The sequence below is a fragment of the Rhopalosiphum maidis genome, chromosome 4 (genome assembly GCF_003676215.2).
Source record: "Rhopalosiphum maidis isolate BTI-1 chromosome 4, ASM367621v3, whole genome shotgun sequence".
Lineage (NCBI taxonomy): Eukaryota > Metazoa > Arthropoda > Insecta > Hemiptera > Aphididae > Rhopalosiphum > Rhopalosiphum maidis.
In genome coordinates this window covers 24,393,995-24,415,887 of record NC_040880.1, presented here as the reverse complement: position 1 = coordinate 24,415,887, position 21,893 = coordinate 24,393,995, and the positions used below count along the sequence as shown (strand labels likewise).

Here is a 21,893-nt window from a genome sequence, read left to right as displayed (position 1 = left end):
TAATTCTAGAACGCGAGTATTATAATAAAGATAGATAGACAGGTGATTGTTCGATTTTTAACAGGACGCGATGCCCGCATATTATGTTGTCACCGCATAACATGGCAAATTGCGTTCAACAAATGCCATTTAGTGTTTTTAGTTTTAATATTGCAGCGAATTGACCTATTTTTCAAATTTAAAGGTAATAATAATAGCTATGCGCTCTCGGTGGTATTTTCGTTATTTCAAAGCAACTAACGTGCATCTTTAAATTTTAATATTTTACATACTTATATAACTCATCGTTTTAAAATTGAAATATCAAAAACTGAAAACCTACGCGAAAGAACACTTAGTTTTACAGTTTTACATTTAATAATAGATACATTTACTAAAATAATAAAACAAATAACACTAAGTGGAACGCTATTTTGATTATTATGTTGAACGCAGAGGGGATTCGGGTTAGGATTCGGTAAATACCACGTCCTATAAAACTTAAATCATACTTTATTATTATTATTATTATTATTATTATTATGGACGTACACTGTTACACAGTAGATATTAGCTAACATACCTATACTTAGAGTAATGAAAGACATTTTCAGGAATAGATCTATATGTTGAGTAACAAATCTATTATAATAAATACATTTTATAATATTATTGTTTGTTTTCGCGTGTTCGCAGAAATTATGTTTCACAAGCAATAGAGTCGTGTCGAGATTTCGACAAAGTCCTACCAACACATCATCGAACATAAAAAGACTCGTATTTATATAATTTATTAATTTATATAATATTTTATTATTTTTATACCACGAAGTATTGTTTATTTATTATATTGTGTAAATATTATTGTATTTTATAATTTATAAACACGCCAAATTGGAGTATATGAGTTAAACCAGACGATATTAAATTTGGCTATTTATTATTTTTACATTGTGTCCTCATTTATATGATATTAACAACTATTAACTGTAGATTGCTACTAAAACATTTAACATTTCAGACATTATTTGAACAATAATCGATACTCATCGGACGAGTACATTATTATTAAATGTTTTACGAGGAGCATCAGTCGCCGGTCACTAATCATATATACAATTCAAAAAACGTATATGTATTTACTACTTCATTAGGTACAATATTACATGACCTACGATTTAATTGTATAAATACATTATATTCTCTACCAGCTACTAGGCCAGCTGTTTCCAATCTTTTTGGTTGTGTGGACATCTATATAATATATTTAACACAATATATAAATCAATTACAAATCAAATAATTTAATGAGATTTTTGACATTGCTTGTCCCCTACGCGAGAGTCAATATTTGGATTAAAACTGAATAATTTATTACGTTATTTGTATAGCTATTAATGATCAAATATTAACATAATCAGAAATATTATTATATAATTTAACTAGAAATCTACCTCGAAATTATATTTTTAGTGGAAGCACCTTTCAACGCACGAGGATTTCCTGCATAATATCTATATTACAATAATTAAACATTCAGATTTCCTTTGAATAATAGCTTTTAGTAAGTACCGAATAGCAAACTATGTCCAATGTTGTAATTCTCAAAAGTATGCTCAATTACAAGCTACAGCCATTGATAAATATTTTAAAATAAACTTATAGGTAATTGAAATACCTACCCACGCATATTTATAATTAAATTCCAAACATTATATATTAAATAAAATATGTTATTTTTTTTACTTCAAAAGTTTAAAGTATTAATATCCTTTTCCCGCAAAAATAAAATTATGTATTATGTGTAATATTGTTTTTAAATACACACACAAACGTATTATAAACTGAGAAGATATTAATTAAATTGCATTTTTGCAATTAACCTATAACCTAGATGTGGGACTACACGAATGTCTACCACATTTCGTTATAAAACATTTTCAAAAAAATTGAAATCACAAAAGAATTATAATATTCAAAATTAAAATAGTACCTATTACCTACACAAACATAATACATTAAAATTTTTTTTTTAACCTGCAGTAATCAAAGGAAACCTACAAAAATATTTCTATCAACGCCTCCGTATCAATCCATTTAGTGTTGTATTGGTTTAAAAGTTTGCGGAACTCTTCGAAAAAACCAGCAATGATCAATTCGTATTGTTTTTACTAATAAATAATAAAGTGTTTTTTTTGTTTATTCAATAAACATTTGAAAGCGTAGGTACTATTGTATTATGTAAATGATGTAAACGCCATTCGAGCGAGAGACCCACGAATACCACAGACAGAGACCGATCTCGGGGTGATGGAGGAATAATTTTAGGAATTCAAGAGGAGGTTGCATACAGTAATGAGGTACTTATAAAAGACTCCCAATCATGACGACAATCCGCTAAGGAACAATATTTTCTATGTCACCTTAACCCTAGAGTGTGTAAATCAAGTATATATCCTCAACGATATACCTACCTATCCAAGCCAACTTTTAAAATTATATTGATCTCGTGGTATGTGTAAACTGTAAATATTACATTTTATATTGCTCTTATTTTTAAGCTTATATATACCCATAGCATTTGGGTTTATTTGAATGCGTAATATTCGAAAAATCAAAAGCCATAAAAATCCTGTAAAAAAAATTATTAAACATTACAAACGTGTGTGAAACAAGAAAAAATATCAATGTATCTTATACAACAGAATAATAACAATATCGCATGTCCTTGAACCATTGATTTGTGAGAATTGTTAAAAGACAAAAAGGAGTAGCTGAGTAAAACAAGAAATGCAATTATACAAATATACACCAATTAGTTATTCTCGGAATCGAAAATATATCTCCCGGGCTCGATGTCCTTTTATTTAAAAATACCATAACATCTAAAAGAATATTCGACTACTGAAAAAAAATCATATTTTGTGTTTGTGACTTTGAATACAATATTATGGGGTAAAGCATAAATTATAATAATATGACGTGCAATTAATTAAATGAAGAGTGATCGTAAGAGAGAGCAATGACTACAAACGTGACGGTAAAAAATGTATTGTTGTTATAGAAAAAGCGAAAAATAATCTAATATTAAATAATAAATATGTATAAAAAATTAAATATATATTTTTTAAATATAATATTCCTGGAATCCTAAAATCGCAGTACAAAAAAAGAAAAAGTGGGTTCTTGAACTAGACCGTTGAACTAAATGTATACACCGAAACAAATAATTATAATATAGTATAATCTAGACTTTTTTGTTCATCTATGCTGAATAATGAATCTAATCTAAATAATTTTTTTTATACATAAAAATTAAAAATTGATTAATGTAATTGACGAATATATTGTAAGATAATGGTTATAGAGAGCAATAATAATTATGGTAGGTTTATATCAATACATTTTCAATTAATTTAAGAAACAACTGGACAAACTTCGCCGCCGGTCAATACTGAAATGGTATAAACTATATACGTAAATATATAATATTTATTTATGTCAATATATATATATATATACAGTGGATTCCGCTTAATGTGGACACGTTGAGCCAACCCTGTTTGCCCACATTAAACGGTTACCCATAAAAACCGAAATTGGTTAAGAAAAAAAAAAAAATTATAATATCAAAAAAAGTCAACAAAATCCCTTTCAGCATGAATTTTTATTTTTCCCGATAAAAATGTACTTATGGTAAAAAACACCAGGAGGATGGGAAAAATATTTAAAAAATATTCAAGTAGAACTACCCTTAAAATTTGATTAAGGATTAATTTTTGGCACATAATTATTTTATGATATATATTTGAATATTTCAATAAGTATTATACTTAAAAATCTATACTTATTTTTAAAATATTCTGGACAATAAGTGCTACAAGACAGATTATTTTTTTTACCAAAGATCGGTAGTATCATTAGTATAAAATTGTTATTGTTGTAACATAAAGTGGGTAGTTATTCACTTTGCAATATTTTAAGTCGTTTATTTTTCATCTGAAGTTCACAATTTTACTGATAGGTAGATGTAACTGGCCGCATATGTAGTAATGTTGTAACTTTATTTTCAACAATAGAAATTACAAAAAACTAATTTGTGTCATTTTTGGTACGATATGCAGAAAAGGGTTTTAAGATTTAAACGGTACCTAGTGCTTTTTATTACTTTCGATAAACACAATCTCATAGATATGACGAAACCCGATTAAATTAGTCATTTTTAAATACATATATGTATATTCTAACACTGTGATAAAATAAAAATTGCCCACATAAACCGAATCGAGTGCCCACATTACGCGGCTTTTTCTAACCTTGTTAATATACATTTATATTGGGACCAGACCATTTTGACCATATTAACCGGTGCCCACATTAAGCGGAATCCACTGTATATACACATTTTCCGTACATTATGCCACATCAAGCATAAGCTTTGAAGAATCCTATAGGTTATGGGGGCGGATGTGAAACGAGGAAGTGATTGGATTTAAAACAAAGTGTTTTTTTCCGGTACTTAAACACCATTCCAGGTAGTTAAACATGACGTAGTAAACACGCTCTAAAAGTTTCATGCAGCTCGCATATATATGTATAACAATTTACCGACTTCGATTGTATGCGAGTATTTGTTCACTGTCCAAATTGATACATTGCACAATATATGTGATAAATATATTATGTTGCACAAATAATTTTTACAATAAATATAAAATATAGCAAAATAGTCCGTTTGGAGGTTGATACAGCCGCACAGTGGACTGGAGGAGAAAAAGGATATCTTATTTGTTTATCACAAATGCCCAACCATCATCGTTAATTTAATTATTCACACTATCCTTTAGCTTCACAAGAGTGTTACGCAATAATGCAATTTTCAATCATGTATTTTACATAGGCACATTAATGCTGATACCCTCGTCCCTATAAAAGACTATAATATACCTTAAAAATAACTTTGTGTTTAAACGTTATACGTATGTTGCCTTTACTAATCAGAAATCAGCTTCCAACAATAGGTAATTCCAATGAAAAAATATCGCTCCTCTGACCCTAAATCGAGCTTTCTGGAAGAAAAAAATAATAAGACTGTCGAAACTATTATGGTTTAACTCCAAGGCGTACTACTAATAGTATACGAATAAATAAATGCATCACTGTGTACTCGCTTACACATTTTTAACAAATATTTAGCTTGATTCATGAACGTTATAATTTTTTTAAAGGCTGTTAAGTGCTTTTGGTGAAAACTTAATTTCACATTTTTTAAGTGACCGACGAATGATAAAGACCGAACAGCTTATTTAAAATGCACTTAAATAGTACTCCTGGACCATAATATTATAAACAATAATAAAATGGATACTAAATTCAAGTTACAAAATCTTAAAATATGAATTACGAGCATTGATTTTGATTGTATAATTAATTGGAAATTAAGAATGGAAATTTTTTTTCAACCCCCCCCCCCCCTGAAATTAATTTTTATTTATGCCACTGATAAGTACATGCATCATAATGTAATTAATATTTAACAGAGTTACTAATTTAGGTATAGAAAATAATATTAATTAAAATTGTTAACATCAAACAACGATTTACTAATAAAAATTTAGTATCAAAGTATGAGAGTATAATATTTGTGATTTGTGAAATATTTCTATAAAATTAAAGAGTTTTATATTTTTGTAAAACTTAACAAATATACAATTTAAATTCCAGGAAAAATTAAAAGACAGCGACAATCTAGGAGGTATTTAGAATAATTTTGCGAAAAATTGTAAAAAATTAATAATTGCCTCCCCAGAAAATTTAAACATACATACCGTTATAAGTCCTATTTACTATTTTTTTCTATTTGATTCTACAGCTGAGCTTAGTTTTTAGAATTAAAGCTGTTTGATCTAACATATTGTGACGTTCATACTTTAAGTCCAGTTTAAATATCAAAACGTATAAATTGACTTTAATACCAATGGCTTGTAAATTGAATACAAAATTCTTCAACAGTTGATCTTACTGGAATTGGAAAAAATGTCTTACGTTAAGCCATTATACATTAGACACGTTAACATTATTACTGGTTGAGCATTTTTCACATACAAGTAGCATAACCGACGCGTAGCAACCGACCTACATATTATATTCATTGAAAATATAAACTTATTTTCATTTCACAACAGCAAATAATTGGAAATTATAATTCAATAATCACGTAGAATTGAAAAAATTAACAATAAATAATAAAATAATATTTATCGCGGTAACATCAATAATGTACACATTTATGAAGTTAAATGGAAGTTTAATTGAGTTGATATACCTACCATGAATGGATATTTCCTATTTATCCAACGTTAAAATAAATATATAATATTTTATTTGTAAAATCTCGTATGATATTACAATGTATTTAATTCATAACACGTTTATATATATTTTATATTTTTATACAATTTTAAACCGATCGAGTTTGTACTATAACTATATACTTACCGTTTTCTTATTTAATAAATCGACAATAATAATGCTGAATTCTTTAAAATATACTTATCAGATGTAGTCATGTTTTATTACAAACCACATTGCGCAGTGAAGAGCTTCGAAAATTCTTTCTTAAGTCCTGTAGCTTGAACTTGACAACATATTGATGAATATGTTAATATAAATTTGTTCTGTTTCTCACCAAGTTATTTTAAACTCAAATGTTCGATTTTAAAAAGAAAACTACAACTCTCGCAGTTATTCGATGTGTGTTTTGGAAACACTGGTCATTTAACTTGGGTGTTATCCAAAAATCGATTCCCGTACATAAGGACATTTTTGTTTCCTCGATTGCATTAAATCGTCTTAATCGTATAATATTATTTTCCGTGAAAAGTATACGTCTAAATTATTTTCATTCCTATTTGGTACATATTATTATGACAACAAGAAAATTCCAGTTGTTTTTATTGATAATATTTTATTTAAATATAACATCCTACTTGCATGACTACAATATTATATTACGTATAAGTACTTAATGAATTGTACCAATAATAATTAATAATTATTAAATCTTACAAACAAATCACGGTAATTATAATTATATTATGTACAGGGGAATTACATAAAAGTGCAAGAACGGGCAGCATACAAAATGTTAAGTATTAAGACAATATAAAATATAAATAGGATTAATATATAGGTGGTAAACGGCAATTTAATTAATAATATTTAGAGTAAAATTAATACTTAAACAAGGAGCACACCGGCTATTATGCTTACAGGTGATAATTTGTATTGTATTTTTTATAGACACTATAAATGCACATATAATAGGTACAATGAATCGTTTCATTCAGTCTTCGCTCTTAATGAAATTATGTTAATAAAACAAACAATATTATGTGGTATCCAACAATGAGTGTATTTTAACGGATAAGAAGAATAAAATTAAAAAGTGCATACATGCTTTTAAAAATGTAAATAAAAAAGAAGAATGATTAGGAAATTGAATTTACACGTAAGCAAACGTATTGAAAAAAGAAAATTTATTATTTACACTACTATTATCATATAGTTTTTTAGTATACTCCGGTTTGACGAAATCAACAAATTTTATTCTTCATACAGAAATGTCATCTTAATTTTTTCGAAGCGCACCAAGTTGAGCTGCTAGTGACGTCTCATCGGATACAAACGATCTTTTCTTATTCACTTTGGCATCTTTAGGAAACTGAAACAGAATAAATAAAGCACGTTAATATCATCAAAGTTTTTGTCTCCTAATAATTAATTCTTATAAAAATTCGGGAAAAAATTATTCTTGTTTTAAACTGTTTGATTATTATAGAGGAAACACCAAAACATTTAAAATTAATTAGCCTTAATGTGTTACACTATTATTAAAATTATCAAACGTTTTACGTATTTCCAGTAATTTATATATTTTTATGAATAATTTTTATGGCGATGAAAATACATAAATTTTTATTGATTTGCAATTGCGTCGTTTGTACAGAGTAATAAAACTAAGCACTCTGCGAATAGTATGCATAGTACATTTACGGTATTATTCCAAAAACAACGTAAATACGTAATTGGTGTAAATAACAACTTTTTTTGTTACTGTCCGTGTGCAATGTATAAATTCGTCAGTGTCGTAAAATTGTAACTTGAAACTTATAGCAGCTCGTTTGAAAACTAATGTAAACAAGACAACTGCAGACATCTGATACTGTTTACGAACAGTAACGGAGTCACCGATGGGGTGTGGTCGAGGTGACATTTTTAATCATCCCTCCTAAATATCTATACGTATATGCGCGCGCACCTGTGCGTGTGTGTGTGTTAGGTTAAATTAAGTTATATAGGTTAAATCGACCAACTGCTTATACGTATATTTTTTAAAAATACAGTGCTTGAGTAGAGAGAAAGGCGCAAGGATACAGAGTCACTATCAATTTAACATTTATACACGAATCAAAACGTACCTCATTCTAATTTAATTAAGGAAAAAACTAAGAAAACAATACGGTCTATATTGATTTATATTTGATCCTTAGTTTTTTAATTCCATTATTAAAGAAAGAACAATAACAAACGTAATAGCAATAAATTATGATGATATAATATAAATCGCATACACCTATAGGATTTAAGATTAAAATAAATTTTATAGGGTCTTAGATCTTGCCAGCCAGTAAAAATCGATGTTCAAAATCCAATAACCAATAATTTATGTTAACTCTTCTAAAAATATATGCGATAATATTATATTAAAATAATCTTAAATTATTATAAATATATAATATTTTAGAAAAATACTTTTATATATGGTGATATCAATGATATCATATTAACTATTAATATTATTCGTCTACTTAGACCTATACATAGGTATCCACAAAAAAAATGAATATAAAATATGGGACTCCGTGAAAATACTGTATTACGTTTGTAATTTTAAATATACATGTATAAATATATATTATAATATAATATCCACCAGGAGTGGCCAATCTTTTTCTATATTGTGACAAAAAAAAAAAAAAATAGAGAATGAGCCACACAAAATTTAAAACTTATATATTTACTTAAAATTAATGTAACACTTGTATTATGTTATTTTATCTGACATCGCTTAGTCACTTAACAACATCGATGTGTCGCAAAAAGCACGCATGCCACAGGTTGGCCACCCCTGATATGTACACTGAAAGTATGTATGAGGTACAAATCATGCAATATGTATTCTGTACTATATAGGGACCGGGTCCATAGTAAATGTTGTCTCTAAGGCGCACGCTTATACTGTAAATTTCAATATAGTAGACTCGTATGTCTTCAGCACAGAATTATTATATAGAATATGGCTGTTTTCTGTGTACGGTTTTACATTTTTATACGAAAAAAAAAATTAACCACGAATGAAAGTTATCCGCATTATTATCCGTGCCCTGCGCTCGAGCATGGGACGAGAGTCGTGATGGGAGAAGTGGATTCGTGTACGTAGAATGGTGTGGGGTGTGTTGTGTGGGTGGTTAGTAACAGTGTTAACCTACAATTATCCCGTTTCATTCCCAGAGGAAGAGAGGGACGGAAAGGATGAAGAGAGCCTCATAAATATTCGGCGCGTTACTCTTTCGGGGGTTTGTTGGGTTCGTGTGGGTATCACGGGGTAGCTTGTGCGTGTATGACGTCAGGCGCGGCATTTTTGCAAATGGTAGGTGGTTAGGGCGGTAGTGGTGATAATAATGTTGGGAGGGGAGGTTCGGCGAGAGGAGCGACAAGGGGTGGGGTTTCATTCAACGGCGTGCGATATACAAGTTTCTATTTTCGCTATTGACGTCATACACACAGTTGCCGGCAAATTTCCGACCTCCATTCAAGAATCCGAGTGCCGCCGCCGAGAGGTTCCGTATCGATTGTACCAGCGTTGACGTCACAGCTAGAGAAAAGTAATACAATTTAAACGCCGGACACGTAAACCACCCTATAAAAGTATAAATTATATGATTTTATTCCCTAGCGAGTAGCTGGCGGTTTTGTTTTTTAGTTTCATTTAATGTTTTATTTTACCTTAATTCGTGACTGTACTAGTTTACACTATAGGATATAAATTAGAAATTAAGAATAAAAAATAGATATGAATCAAACGAAATAATAATGTGCCCAGACAGACTTTACTTCTCTACAAAACCAAGAACTGTACATTATTAGGTTGTACAAAATTATGGTGATGTATATTTATCAATTACCTGTTATTTTGTAAGTATAGTATATTATTATTTATATTGTCTGCAGTTAGGATACTGAAAAACAACACTTTTCATAAACCTTAAAAAATTTGGTATAAACAATATTGTCGCAAAAAATGTAAATTAAAAGAAACTATTGAAATTAAATGTAACATTCCTTACATAAATATAAGCTTGGATACTATAAGTAAATAAATTGTTATTATTGTTAGAATAGAATACTAATGCAAAACTTATTTTTTTTGCATTTGTGTATATTTAGTGTGTTGAGACTTTTATAAAACAGTTAATATAAAGGAAACCAAAAAATAAAGTTATCATAGTAAATAAATTCTTTTAAACGTGTATTCAAGGAATAATTTTACTACCACACTTTATAAGTTATAGGTATTTAAATTTATTAAAAGCGAACTTCTTTTAATACAAGGCAATTAAAAAATAACTAAATTATGTAATATTTGTACAATCCGAAACCATATTATATATTTTATATGGCTTTAATCTATTTTTATTTTTTATTATATTGATGCAGTACAATATTATTATTAAGTTTAATTACTTTTATGAACATTGGTAAACGTAAAGCCAATGAATACTCATAAGCTAATAGTTTAATAATCATTTATTTAAAAAATATTCGGGAATTGTGGGCATGCCAATTAATGTTACAGTTCTTTTTATGTATTTATCAAAATTATTAAAGGTATGATTTATATCTCGATAATTTTACTACATTAATTAATCTCATGTACACATCCTTGTACACCATTGTCATCATTCAACTTTGTAACAAATGTAATATATTTAATGTATTGAATAAAGATAATAGCTTAGGTTAAAAACCAATAACTAGAACCATTTTACATTTTAAAAATATACTTAGATCTTATACAAAATTAGTTAGTTATTAGAATTAAATTGTTATTTTTATTTGCTTGTATATTTATGCGCACTTTTATAGATTATTTAAAAAATGTTAATAGCATGAATGCGTTATTTACTTACTATTTATGATTCTAAAAAAAACGTAATAATATTTATTATATAGGTAGATATTTTTTTTTGATACGTTGTATGTCATATTAAATCATAATATAATTTCAAAATTTTAAATGTTAAGCTTTTTTAAATACCTATTAATAAAGACTTCGTCTTCTAGCCAGAATAAAAATTCAAAAAAATAATACACAAACATCGTTCTAAGTATTATTTTGTATAATATATTCAATATAATATCATAACATATGTTATATATTGGTATGTGTTTAAGACAACAATCAATTAATATAAGAAATGTACATTTCCATAAGTTTTGATACTATCAAATAAATCGTTAATTATATGTTTAGTTTCTTCGTTTTTTATAAAAATATTTAAAAAAAAAACAGATTAATAATACATTAAGTACATACTATACTTTTGTTCAAGCTCCGATTTTTTAAATTATTATATTGTTATTAATAAATACGAATTAATTAAAAAAAATTATTAGATTTTTGAAATTTTAAAAATATGAAAACTAATGCACAAGTGTATTGATAATTTTCTAATATTTTCTGAAATAGTTTTTATACGTTTAATTTTTATTCATATAAAACAAACAGGTTTTATTTTTAAGAATATATGTTTACTTAACCTAAATACAAGTATAAGTATAAATTATTTTTACTTGGATTTCAGTTTACAAATTGTTGTCTTTAAATTCAGTTAAAATATCTAATGAAAATATTACCACAGGATATTTTACTTATTGTCTTCTATATGTTTTTATATTTTTGAATAAATTAACTTCATGAATATTCATTGATTATAAAAACTGTTCATTATAATTATCGAGGTATTCAAAAATCTAAAACTATTTTTCCACAAGGCATAAGTATGTAAGCTACTAAACGGTTTATGTATTTGATATAAATTGGTATATATATTTATAGATACAATAATTAATTGGGTACTATTAAATATATTGATAATAATATAGACATTTTAGAAATAATATTTACAGGTCAATGTAAAGGAACATTATTTAAGAAATTCAAATTTCATATAAGTAAGTCATATCGATATCATCTCGTTTATACAAATATGGTTAATTTAATTTCAATGAATTTCTGTTAATGCGATTTGGGTAATAAATAAATTATAATATGTTTTAGACTTACGTATAATAACAAAGTATCCTTTGAAATATAAATTATAATATACTATATTTATATCACTGTGTATTAGAATTATCAAATCTGTATAGAATTTTAATCAGTGATGTATTATATTATATATGTAAGCATTATATTTAAATTTGAATTGTATATCTCTCTATTTCCAACACAAGCAATACGTACATGAGATAGATAAATCAACTTAAACTTATATATATATAATATATATACATAATAATTAATGTATAAGTTTCTTATCTTAATATTAAATCATCGAAGAAAAAAATATAAAATGTAAACAATCTTTAAACACAATAAAACACATGAGAAATATGCTTACATATTTTAAATCACAAAATAGAATAATCCAATATAGACATTCAAGTGCTGGCACATTTTGGATTCTACGTTAAACAAACTCTCATTACGCTTTGTCGCTTATGTCGATCAATTTTCTTCTAGTTATTAACTATTCGTAAATTCAATAAACTTGAAAAAAATTAAGATATTATTTTTTATTATTTGTATAATACAGTCTACATAATACCGTATACTGTATAGTGTCCAATGCGTAGGTACTGTCATAAAAATAAAAATGAACCGATGTCAAACGATCGGTAGACTACACTGAAAGCACGTAGCACAAAAACGTATGTTGGTTGGAATAATAAAAAAAAGTTTAATTTTGAAATTAACCACAGTTCTCTCATAATATAATCGTTGATGCTTGAACGTTTTTATAACACAGAACAACTTACGGGTTATTAACCAATTTCCATCAACCATATTGTGTTGTAATGTTGATTTGTCTAGCCATACAGACGCATTTGAAAATAAAAATAAACTGTTTTTGGTACAAAATAGAATAAATTGAAATTAAATATCGAATAAAATTGATATTTATATAAATGGTATTATAAAAAAAATTCAATTTATAGTACTTATCTATATCATTATATTATATATAAATAAATTATCATTATATTGTGGCATTGCGAAATACGACTTCTTGTAGTACATATTAATTATTATTAGTTGTTTAAGTATTTTTTTTTTAAATTAAATTTTAAGTTCTACCTTCCTTATTTAAAAGTTTTTTTTAAAAAAAACTTTAAGAATTAGATAGTTAATTTATTCCGTTGGAGGATCATTTACTGTAATGTATGTTGCCTAACAACGGTTGCTAACTAATTACTCATCGGCTACTTGTTGATATTAAGGTAAATAGCTTTTTCCTTATTAATCGCCTCGAGAGATGTATTATACATTTATATAATATAATATAATATTCGGTGAATATTATTTTACACTTCAAGATAACTTGTCAAGTATCTATGGAAACTTAATCAAATGTGTTAACCATTCTACATTTATGATATATGAATAATATATTTTAAAATTTCATACTATTCTAGAAATACTTTGACAATAATTTCCCAATATTACCTAAGAAGACTCTTCGCAGACAATTTTCGTCTGTAATACGTAAGCAAAATTTATAAGATGATAAATATCATGCTATTTCCACGTATAACCAATAATATTAGTCAAATAATGGTATTTAAATAAATAGTATTACTTGCCTTCTGAGAATATGATAACATAATTTCATGTTTAAAATACGAATTACGTGTAATCTGTACTGTCTGTTGCCACTCTTTAGCCTTAGTTAATATGTATTTATAAAAGAATAGCGCAAAAATTTTATAATTTTTCTTTCGACTTTAAAATTAACAATTATTACATTTTTACAATATTATTGTAAAATATTTATATATCCAAATTTTTTTTCTCAACTATGATGTACTAGGTACTAACTATAATATGTAGCTACGTACACAGAATTAGTGTAAATATTTAATGATTTTTCACATAATTGCAATTTAAGAGAAAATACATTTTTCGATGATAAAACTATAATTTAAAGATGTCTAGGCACTAAAAATAAATGTTCTTTATTATAATGCGTTACTTGGTCACAGAACCATTTCAGTGATGTAGCTTTAACTACTCCCGGTAGTGACATTATTGCAGCTTGTTAAATCGTACATAATATACAGTTTACAATATATACACACATATATTTAGTATTATATAGTAAAATGTATTAAGTATTAATTTTTTTTTGTATAAAATACCAGTATATATGCTACCATTTTATCTTGTTAGTTTCAAAATATTTTCTACTTATGTTCAAACATACTACAGTGACTACTGTTTACAATTGTTGAATTTAAAGAATTTTATTAAATAAAACGAAATTCCTATCCCGTTGTCTACTTTTTTATTTAGACCATATTTTAAAACGTTATTTATTTCTAATTTTCCTATTTTTTGATTGACTTTAAACAATTTAGTATTATAGTGGGTATAATAATATTATTAAGTTACTGTGGCGGTAAATATTGAATTAAATAAAACTATGCAACATTAATATAATATATGTTTAGTTATTTCTCAGAAATTTGTAGGCATATTAATTATTATCATATTAAAACTGTTTAACAATGAATAATTGGATACGTTATTGTATAATATAGTACCAATAATAATTTAAAATTAATCTAAATTAATAAATTATTAATTAGTTACCCTTAAACTTGGTCCTGTCGCTATTTTAATACTTTTTGTTTGCAATTAAAAAATGATTTCGATCGTCGACACACTTGCATGTTTCGACAAAATAAATAAAATGGACATTTTTTGATTTCAGTTAATCGCAATACACTTACTCAATGGATTACCCTTATGTGACGGTTTACAGAGGAATATTTGTAATTTCCGGAGCCCAATGAGTGCGTTCTAAACACGCGATAATGTTAATAATCTATAGTTTCATTAATCACAATTATTATTTTTTCGAGCCTTATACATTCACCTAATTGTTATTTTTATTTTTAATAGCTTTTAACAGATCCTAATCAAATAAACGTAGATTTTACATGATATAGTATGGAATTTTTAAACCATATATTTAAAATAACAATCGTATGATCTTTTTTTTAATACTACACCGAGTGTTAAGTATAGAATATTCGAATGTTTCATTTTTATATTTCTAGAGTTAACATTATCAATTGGCGACGGCTATTAAAAAAAAAACGAAAATCGTCTTTGAGTGGAAAGCACTAAAACGGAACCGCGTATCATGACGAAAATGGAAAACTGCAGTAATAATATAATATAGCACACTATGTCGGTTTAACCAACATCCACACACAGCAGGATTTTCACGATTATTGAACGTTAAGTGTATATACTCACATTTCCGTTATCGCCGTAGTTTCCACGAAGACCACCTTCGGCGATTACCTCCAAGAGACTTTCTAAATCCGTTTTCTCGCCCGCCGGTCTGGGCAGCACAAACTCTCTCTGCCCTCCGTCCGCCATGGGTAGCGATGGTGCACCCAAGGTACTCGTACCGGCGACCATGGTAGTGGTTGTTGTGGTCGATGTGGTCATTGTTGTCGCCGTAGCTGTCGTATTGATAGCGCTGTTGTTAGATTTAAGCTCTTGCAACTGCCGTACGTCGTCGTTGTCCAAAGTGGATGATGATAATGATGACGATGATAGAGACGATAATGGTGATATAGCCCGTTGGATTCCACCGACCGAAGATCTCTTGATGAGTGGCGATCCGTTCGCCCACTGTTTGTAGAAATTCCCGCGTTGTACGGTCTGCAATGGCGACGACAGAGCCGAGTACGATGATGAAGGCGGAGATGGTGGCGGTGGAGGTGTCTGTTCGTCAACCGATTTGTAGTGCTGTTTTAGTAAGTGCTGTTGATTCTGTAATTTCTGTTTCTGCTGTTGCTGTTGCTGCAGCTTGAGAAATATCGGTGGCAAGTGTTGATACAACAACGAACTGGGGGACCCATAGTCCAGTGGCGACTGATGCTGTTGACGGTCCAGGCGTTGTTGCCCGACGGTGTCGTCGGTTTGCTGCATGTCATCCAGGTCGCCGTTGATCAAGGATTCCCAAAAATCATACAGCTGCCGTTCTTTGGGTGACTTGAACGCGTTTGACGGTGACACGAGGTTTGACATGAACACTTTCCGGAAATTGTGTATCTTGTCCGTCATCGGATATCTCGAAGTGGGAGACTCATACCTGTTGATCGTTGCCGCGGCCATTTGTCCGGTCCGATCTCCAAACAACGAATCGTCACTGTCGTCGTCATCGCGGTCGCGGTCACGGTCGTCATCGTCGTCGTCATACAACAGATCGTCATCGACGGCAACGCCGCTGCCACCGCCCGGCGCTGCCAGGCTGGCTACCGGGTAATAACCGTAACCACCGTAACCAACACCGTAACTCGGGTACCTGACTACAGCGTAGTCCAATCGGTCGTACCGTCTAGGGCTTGGATCGTATGCGACCGATCTGACTTCGCTATCGTAATAGTCGTCCGGCGATAGCGTTTGTCTACCGCCACCCATTATCGCTCCGTATCGGGCCATCGACACCGGATAATGCCTCATCATGTTTCCGTATGACGATGGTGCCCAACCACCAGCCCGATTAATTCCGTTCGCCCATGTTGGGTTGCCGTATCGATATTGTTTTTGGGTCAACTGCTGTTTGCCGTACCGGTTCATGTTATGCACTTGAGCCGTGGCGGGCCACGCTAAGCACGCTACCACGGTCGCCACGATAGCCACGTATAAAGTGGTGAACAAGTTCATCTGTTATCGACAAAAAAAAAAAAATGAATAATCACTTACAATTCGTTATTATCGTCCATCAGCCGTGAGATCACTGCGGAGCAATAATTCTTTTTTTGAGATTAGATTTAAAATTTTCATCATCCCTCAAAAATTGATTAAAAAAGGTAATTTAATAATATCACATTGTTTTAGTATGGTGTATTTTTTTTAGGTACCTATCTAAAGAAATCAAACGTTTTATTGACTAAATAAAAATATTGTACAAACCACTATTATAGGTTAATGTATACGAGATACGATTTATTTTCGTTTATGTGAAAATAATATTACATTTAGAATGTTTGTATTATTTTTGTTAAGGTTGTTAAAATGTGTTAAAATTTCGTTAAGTCGGTGCATAAATAACAGTTGATTTTTGTTGAAATATTTACTTTCAATTATTGAAAATCTAAAAATTGAGACTGAATATTTTTTAGTATAGGTGTTACCGTGTTAGTGTAGCAAGTTTTTATTTTATTAAAGGTTCTTGTTATCAAAATATTTGCGGGATGTGTAAAGTAAATATTAACCCATATAGAACTTAAAGTGAAACATAATACTTTTTTCAGAAAAACAATTTAATTTATATTGAACATGTTGTTATTAACCAATACAAAATAGTAATTTCAGGGACACCTGAAGATGGGGGCAGGTGATACAAATGGCATCACCGGAGTAAATATTTTTTAATAATTCGGATTTTTCAAATAAATAATTTAGTATACAAATTCTTTTTTGTTAATTTATAGTTAATGTGCATTATGAGAAACTGTGATTCTATAGTATTTACGTAGGTATACAGTCACTAAAGAACGAAAATACTACGCGTTTACTACATTTATTTTAGTCACTAATGATAATATTATTTATTATTAATTTTTTCATCTGTGTTTTATAAGTTAGGCTATATATTATGTTCAAGCAATTCGTTATAATAAAATATTGGTGTACCCTGTATATAAATAAAATATTATAATAGTATAATTAATATTAATTGACAAAGGTATGAAAAAAAATATTTTTTCGAATAGAAAATAAAAAAAATTATTGGCAAGTTTAAATTAAATTTTAGGCGATGGGCATTTTTTTCATTGGTTGGTAGTGTGCATAATTTATAAGAAAGAAAATACATTTTTTTTATCACTATTAAATAAAATTAGTTATGGTTTCAAATGTATATTGTCATACTGATCATTGATGTACACAGATTTTATATAAATTTACGGTTAGATGGTATGAGGGAGGGATTACAAGCCCCCACAGCCTATATTGACACTATAAGTATTTAGCAACTAGTGAGTTACTTTTCTGCGGGCGTCCCTAGATAATTTAAATTCTTTTTTTCAGTATAAAATAATGTCAAAAACCTATAATATTTTATAAAGAAGTTTTTTTAATAATAGCTTAAATTACATTTTAATTTATGCTTATTTATTATTAATATAGCAATACAACATAGATTTTTTTCCAAATGTCTTTTTATCAGAATATTATTATCAAAGTAACGTTTAATTGGTAGTTTAAATTACAGTTAAAAATATAAATATAATCAATACATGCAGATATTAGATTTGATAATTACTTAAAACTAATTATTGCTAGATTTAATATACGATATAAATATATATTTGAAGTTTATAAAATCGATATGGTTACTGAATTTAACTAAACGGATTTTCTACATTGACTCAAATTATGCGGGAAAATCGTTTGTGATGACGTGGGTCGTTTGTCGAGTGTTTAGCTATAGTACACCGCTCTCAAGGCTTTCTGTGACTGCAAAGTGAGACTTTTTATTTATTTAAAAATGTTATCATTGTTATAATGTAAACTATAAACTGTAATACAATGACTCAAACATGTATATTCATAATAATATTATGGTATTATTTTCATTTACAATATAATATAATTATTACGTATTTATATATGTGCTTAACTGAGCAGTATATGATGTTCAATAATGGATGATAAGTACCTACTAGGGAAATACAAAAGCAATACCATAATGTCTCATTAAAATAGTAAAAATAGCAAAGAAAGCTCTATCGAAGTAAAAATATGTATAAATGGGTGCTGTGAAAATAGTATAAAGTAAAATGCATCGTAAGTATAGTATATTATTACCGATGAAAATTACTTACGGTTCGCTTTTCGGTTATATTATTTTTTTCGTAAATATTGCCGTCTCTTCTAGCCGCCGTGTAAATATTTTTTTGCTTCTTATTGGTATCGTGATCGCGCCAGTGGCGACGTGTCGTGTGCTCGACGTTTGTTCCGGGACTGTCACGATCCGCCCGGCCGGGGTGAGGTTTTATAGGGGTCTGTCGCGACGCCCACGCGTCGCACTCTGAATGAAACCCTCCGTGCTGCCGACCCCGCCACCGAGCGGTGGTCCGATACTCCGATCACTATTTACGCGTCTCCCGCCCGTGCCCAAGTCACCGACAACTCCCCAGTACCCACCATCCAACATTACCTATCCCTTTATCCACCGGGTGCCAATTGTGTTTCGTCGTCGTCATCGTTATTATCATTATTTACCTCCGCTTTTTCTAACAGGTCCCTAAAATCCATATATATATGTGTGTGTGTGTGTGTTTGTGTGTGTGTATGTATGTGTACGTGTATACTATCTATAAGTTTGTGTGCGTGTGTATTCCATTGGAAATATTGTGATAGTCGTTACAAAGTAGCTCGATAATTCAACGCGAGAACGTGTAGTATCGGTTAGACCTTGAAAAATTAAAAATAATAAAAACTACTATACAATATATAGTATATACCTACTACGATAAACTAAATAGTTTATTTATTATTCGTGTACTTTATTATATATATATATATACATTAAATATTTTATAGTTGATGTTACCGCTGTTTGCCCGCTTTTATTTTCCGTATAATATACAATAATACGTGTCGTCGAAATAAAATAAAATTCTTCAATATTAAATTTGTGTCTTTGTTAGAAATATTTTTTTCTATATTTACAATAATTAAATTATATATAGAGCCACAGAATTGTTTCCAAATGAGAAATGACTCTAACAGCTCTTGATTCCGTGTTAGGATTTGTGAAAAGTAATATGAGTATATAATATTATAGCTAAACAATTATAGACTTTCGCATGCAAAAATTATTTAAGTTTTCTAAAAATAAATGATTTTTTTGCGACTTAGGTAAAATATAATTTTTTAATTTAAACATGAATTTAAAATCATAAAATTAAAACATCACGATAGGTGGTGGCGATAATGAAAAGTGGGTGGTAAGCTTTAATTAAATTTTTGCAATTTTAATATTAATTCGTTATTATTGTAACTAGTGAAACTAAAGTAAACAATTTTATAGTTAATTATATTTTATCATAGAAGTGCCATGCTACTGATGTTTTTATGTAGGTAATCAGAGCATTTTTTATTATATTATTAATCTATTTAATAATATTAGCAGTACATAATTTTAAGGTACAACGATATGTGTTATCGATTTTAAAATGATTTTTTATAAAAACTATTTTTTTTAAATTGTTAACCTCGTTTATTTTAATTTTTTTCACTGTCGTCTTCATCTTGACGTATGCCGATTCTTGTTAATTTCCAAAGAAGATTTATACATTTACATGTCAAATGTTATAGCAAAATATACGGTTTGACTTGCTGTGCGCTGGATATGTCTAGTTAAGCATCAAATCAAATTTACATAAAAAATAACGAGCACATATATACGACATACGTTTTTATATTACGTTACATATACATATTATGTATGTACATATTATATATGTATAACAAAAAACAACGATCGATGAAATATAACTTCGTATTTTGTAATATGCACGCATATAATTTAAATAATCAAATACTTATAGAGGTATATTTATGGTCTGTAAATCTATGATTTGAGTTGTTTCTAATTTTTTTATAGCATTAGTTTACCTTGTATTTATATAAATTGTATACAATATAATACATCATAATTTCACGAAGTCATATATTTTATTTGTACATAATAGATCATTTTGTCGAACGACTTTCATGTTATATTTTAGTTTCAAAACAATTTTCTGTTTCTCTTCACAACGAATTTTTTTTTTTTTTTAATTGATAATGTTTTGTAAATGACAGCCTTCATTCACAGCATTTTAGCATGCATTTTTCTTAAAACATATTAATAAATTTAAAATTGTATTTTTTTTTTTTTGTTATTTATAAGTTTAAATTGAAAAAACTGGGAATCATTTAGCTGTATAATAGGGTAAGGTAAATCATTGTATACGAAAAGTAATTTTAAGCGGAGACGGTATTTTGTTAACATCTATTTCTAAGGATATTTTATAATTTATTTATATGACTATTAGTAATACAATAAAACGTAAATTGAATCTATTTTTGACAAAAACATTGCATATTAAATTACATTAAAATTTAGAATTTGTAGTATTGTTTTTAACTTATAAGGCAATACATTCGTACGAGTATAGATGTACAGTAAAACGGTGTAAATGGCAATGATTCGTGGTATAAATAGATAATAAGTCTAAACATTATGAATAATATAAAATGTGTAGAAAATAAAAATATATGTATGTTTTTTTTTTATATTTATTATTTTTTTTAACAATAAATGAACTTGATAGTACATAGGGAGTGGGAGAAATAACATGACAAGAGTGACCGAGTGAAAAGTCCTCCCGTTGAAGGAACTTCTATATAATTTTAGTAAATATTATTTAAGACTAAAGATGAAGAGAATGTGGACAACACTTAAGCAGTTATGGGTACTATTGTGTTTATG

General features: G+C 28.5%; 2 protein-coding genes across 3 annotated transcripts in view; one reads left to right on the top strand and one right to left on the bottom strand.

Moving 5' to 3' along the window:
• LOC113560430 (nose resistant to fluoxetine protein 6-like) overlaps nucleotides 1–902 on the top strand; it is a 32,853-nt gene extending 31,951 nt beyond the window's left edge. Inside the window, exon 13 of one of the 2 annotated variants that reach the window (XM_026966295.1) lies at nucleotides 676–902. In XM_026966295.1, coding sequence (XP_026822096.1) covers nucleotides 676–748 — 73 coding nt within the window. In that variant the 3' untranslated portion in view covers nucleotides 749–902. The remainder of the gene's footprint in view (nucleotides 1–675) is intronic. The other variant, XM_026966296.1, reaches the window with a different exon arrangement.
• Nucleotides 903–6,967: 6,065 nt separating this feature from the next.
• LOC113561360 lies at nucleotides 6,968–19,393 on the bottom strand. The gene is made up of 3 exons (XM_026967722.1): nucleotides 19,237–19,393; nucleotides 15,650–17,071; nucleotides 6,968–7,702 (listed from the first exon to the last, which is right to left on the bottom strand). Exons 2-3 carry the CDS (start codon nucleotides 17,069–17,071, stop codon nucleotides 7,610–7,612), a joined length of 1,515 nt encoding a protein of 504 aa, XP_026823523.1. The 5' UTR covers nucleotides 19,237–19,393; the 3' UTR covers nucleotides 6,968–7,609.
• Nucleotides 19,394–21,893: the final 2,500 nt, after the last annotated feature.

Excerpts from the sequence above, each read along its gene's own strand:
- LOC113561360 (XM_026967722.1), bottom strand. The coding sequence starts at position 17,071 with ATGAACTTGTTCACCACTTTATACGTGGCTATCGTGGCGACCGTGGTA. Across the intron at positions 7,703-15,649 it reads ACTACGGCGATAACGGAAAT|TTTCCTAAAGATGCCAAAGT; the intron begins GTGAGTATATAC and ends ATTCTGTTTCAG.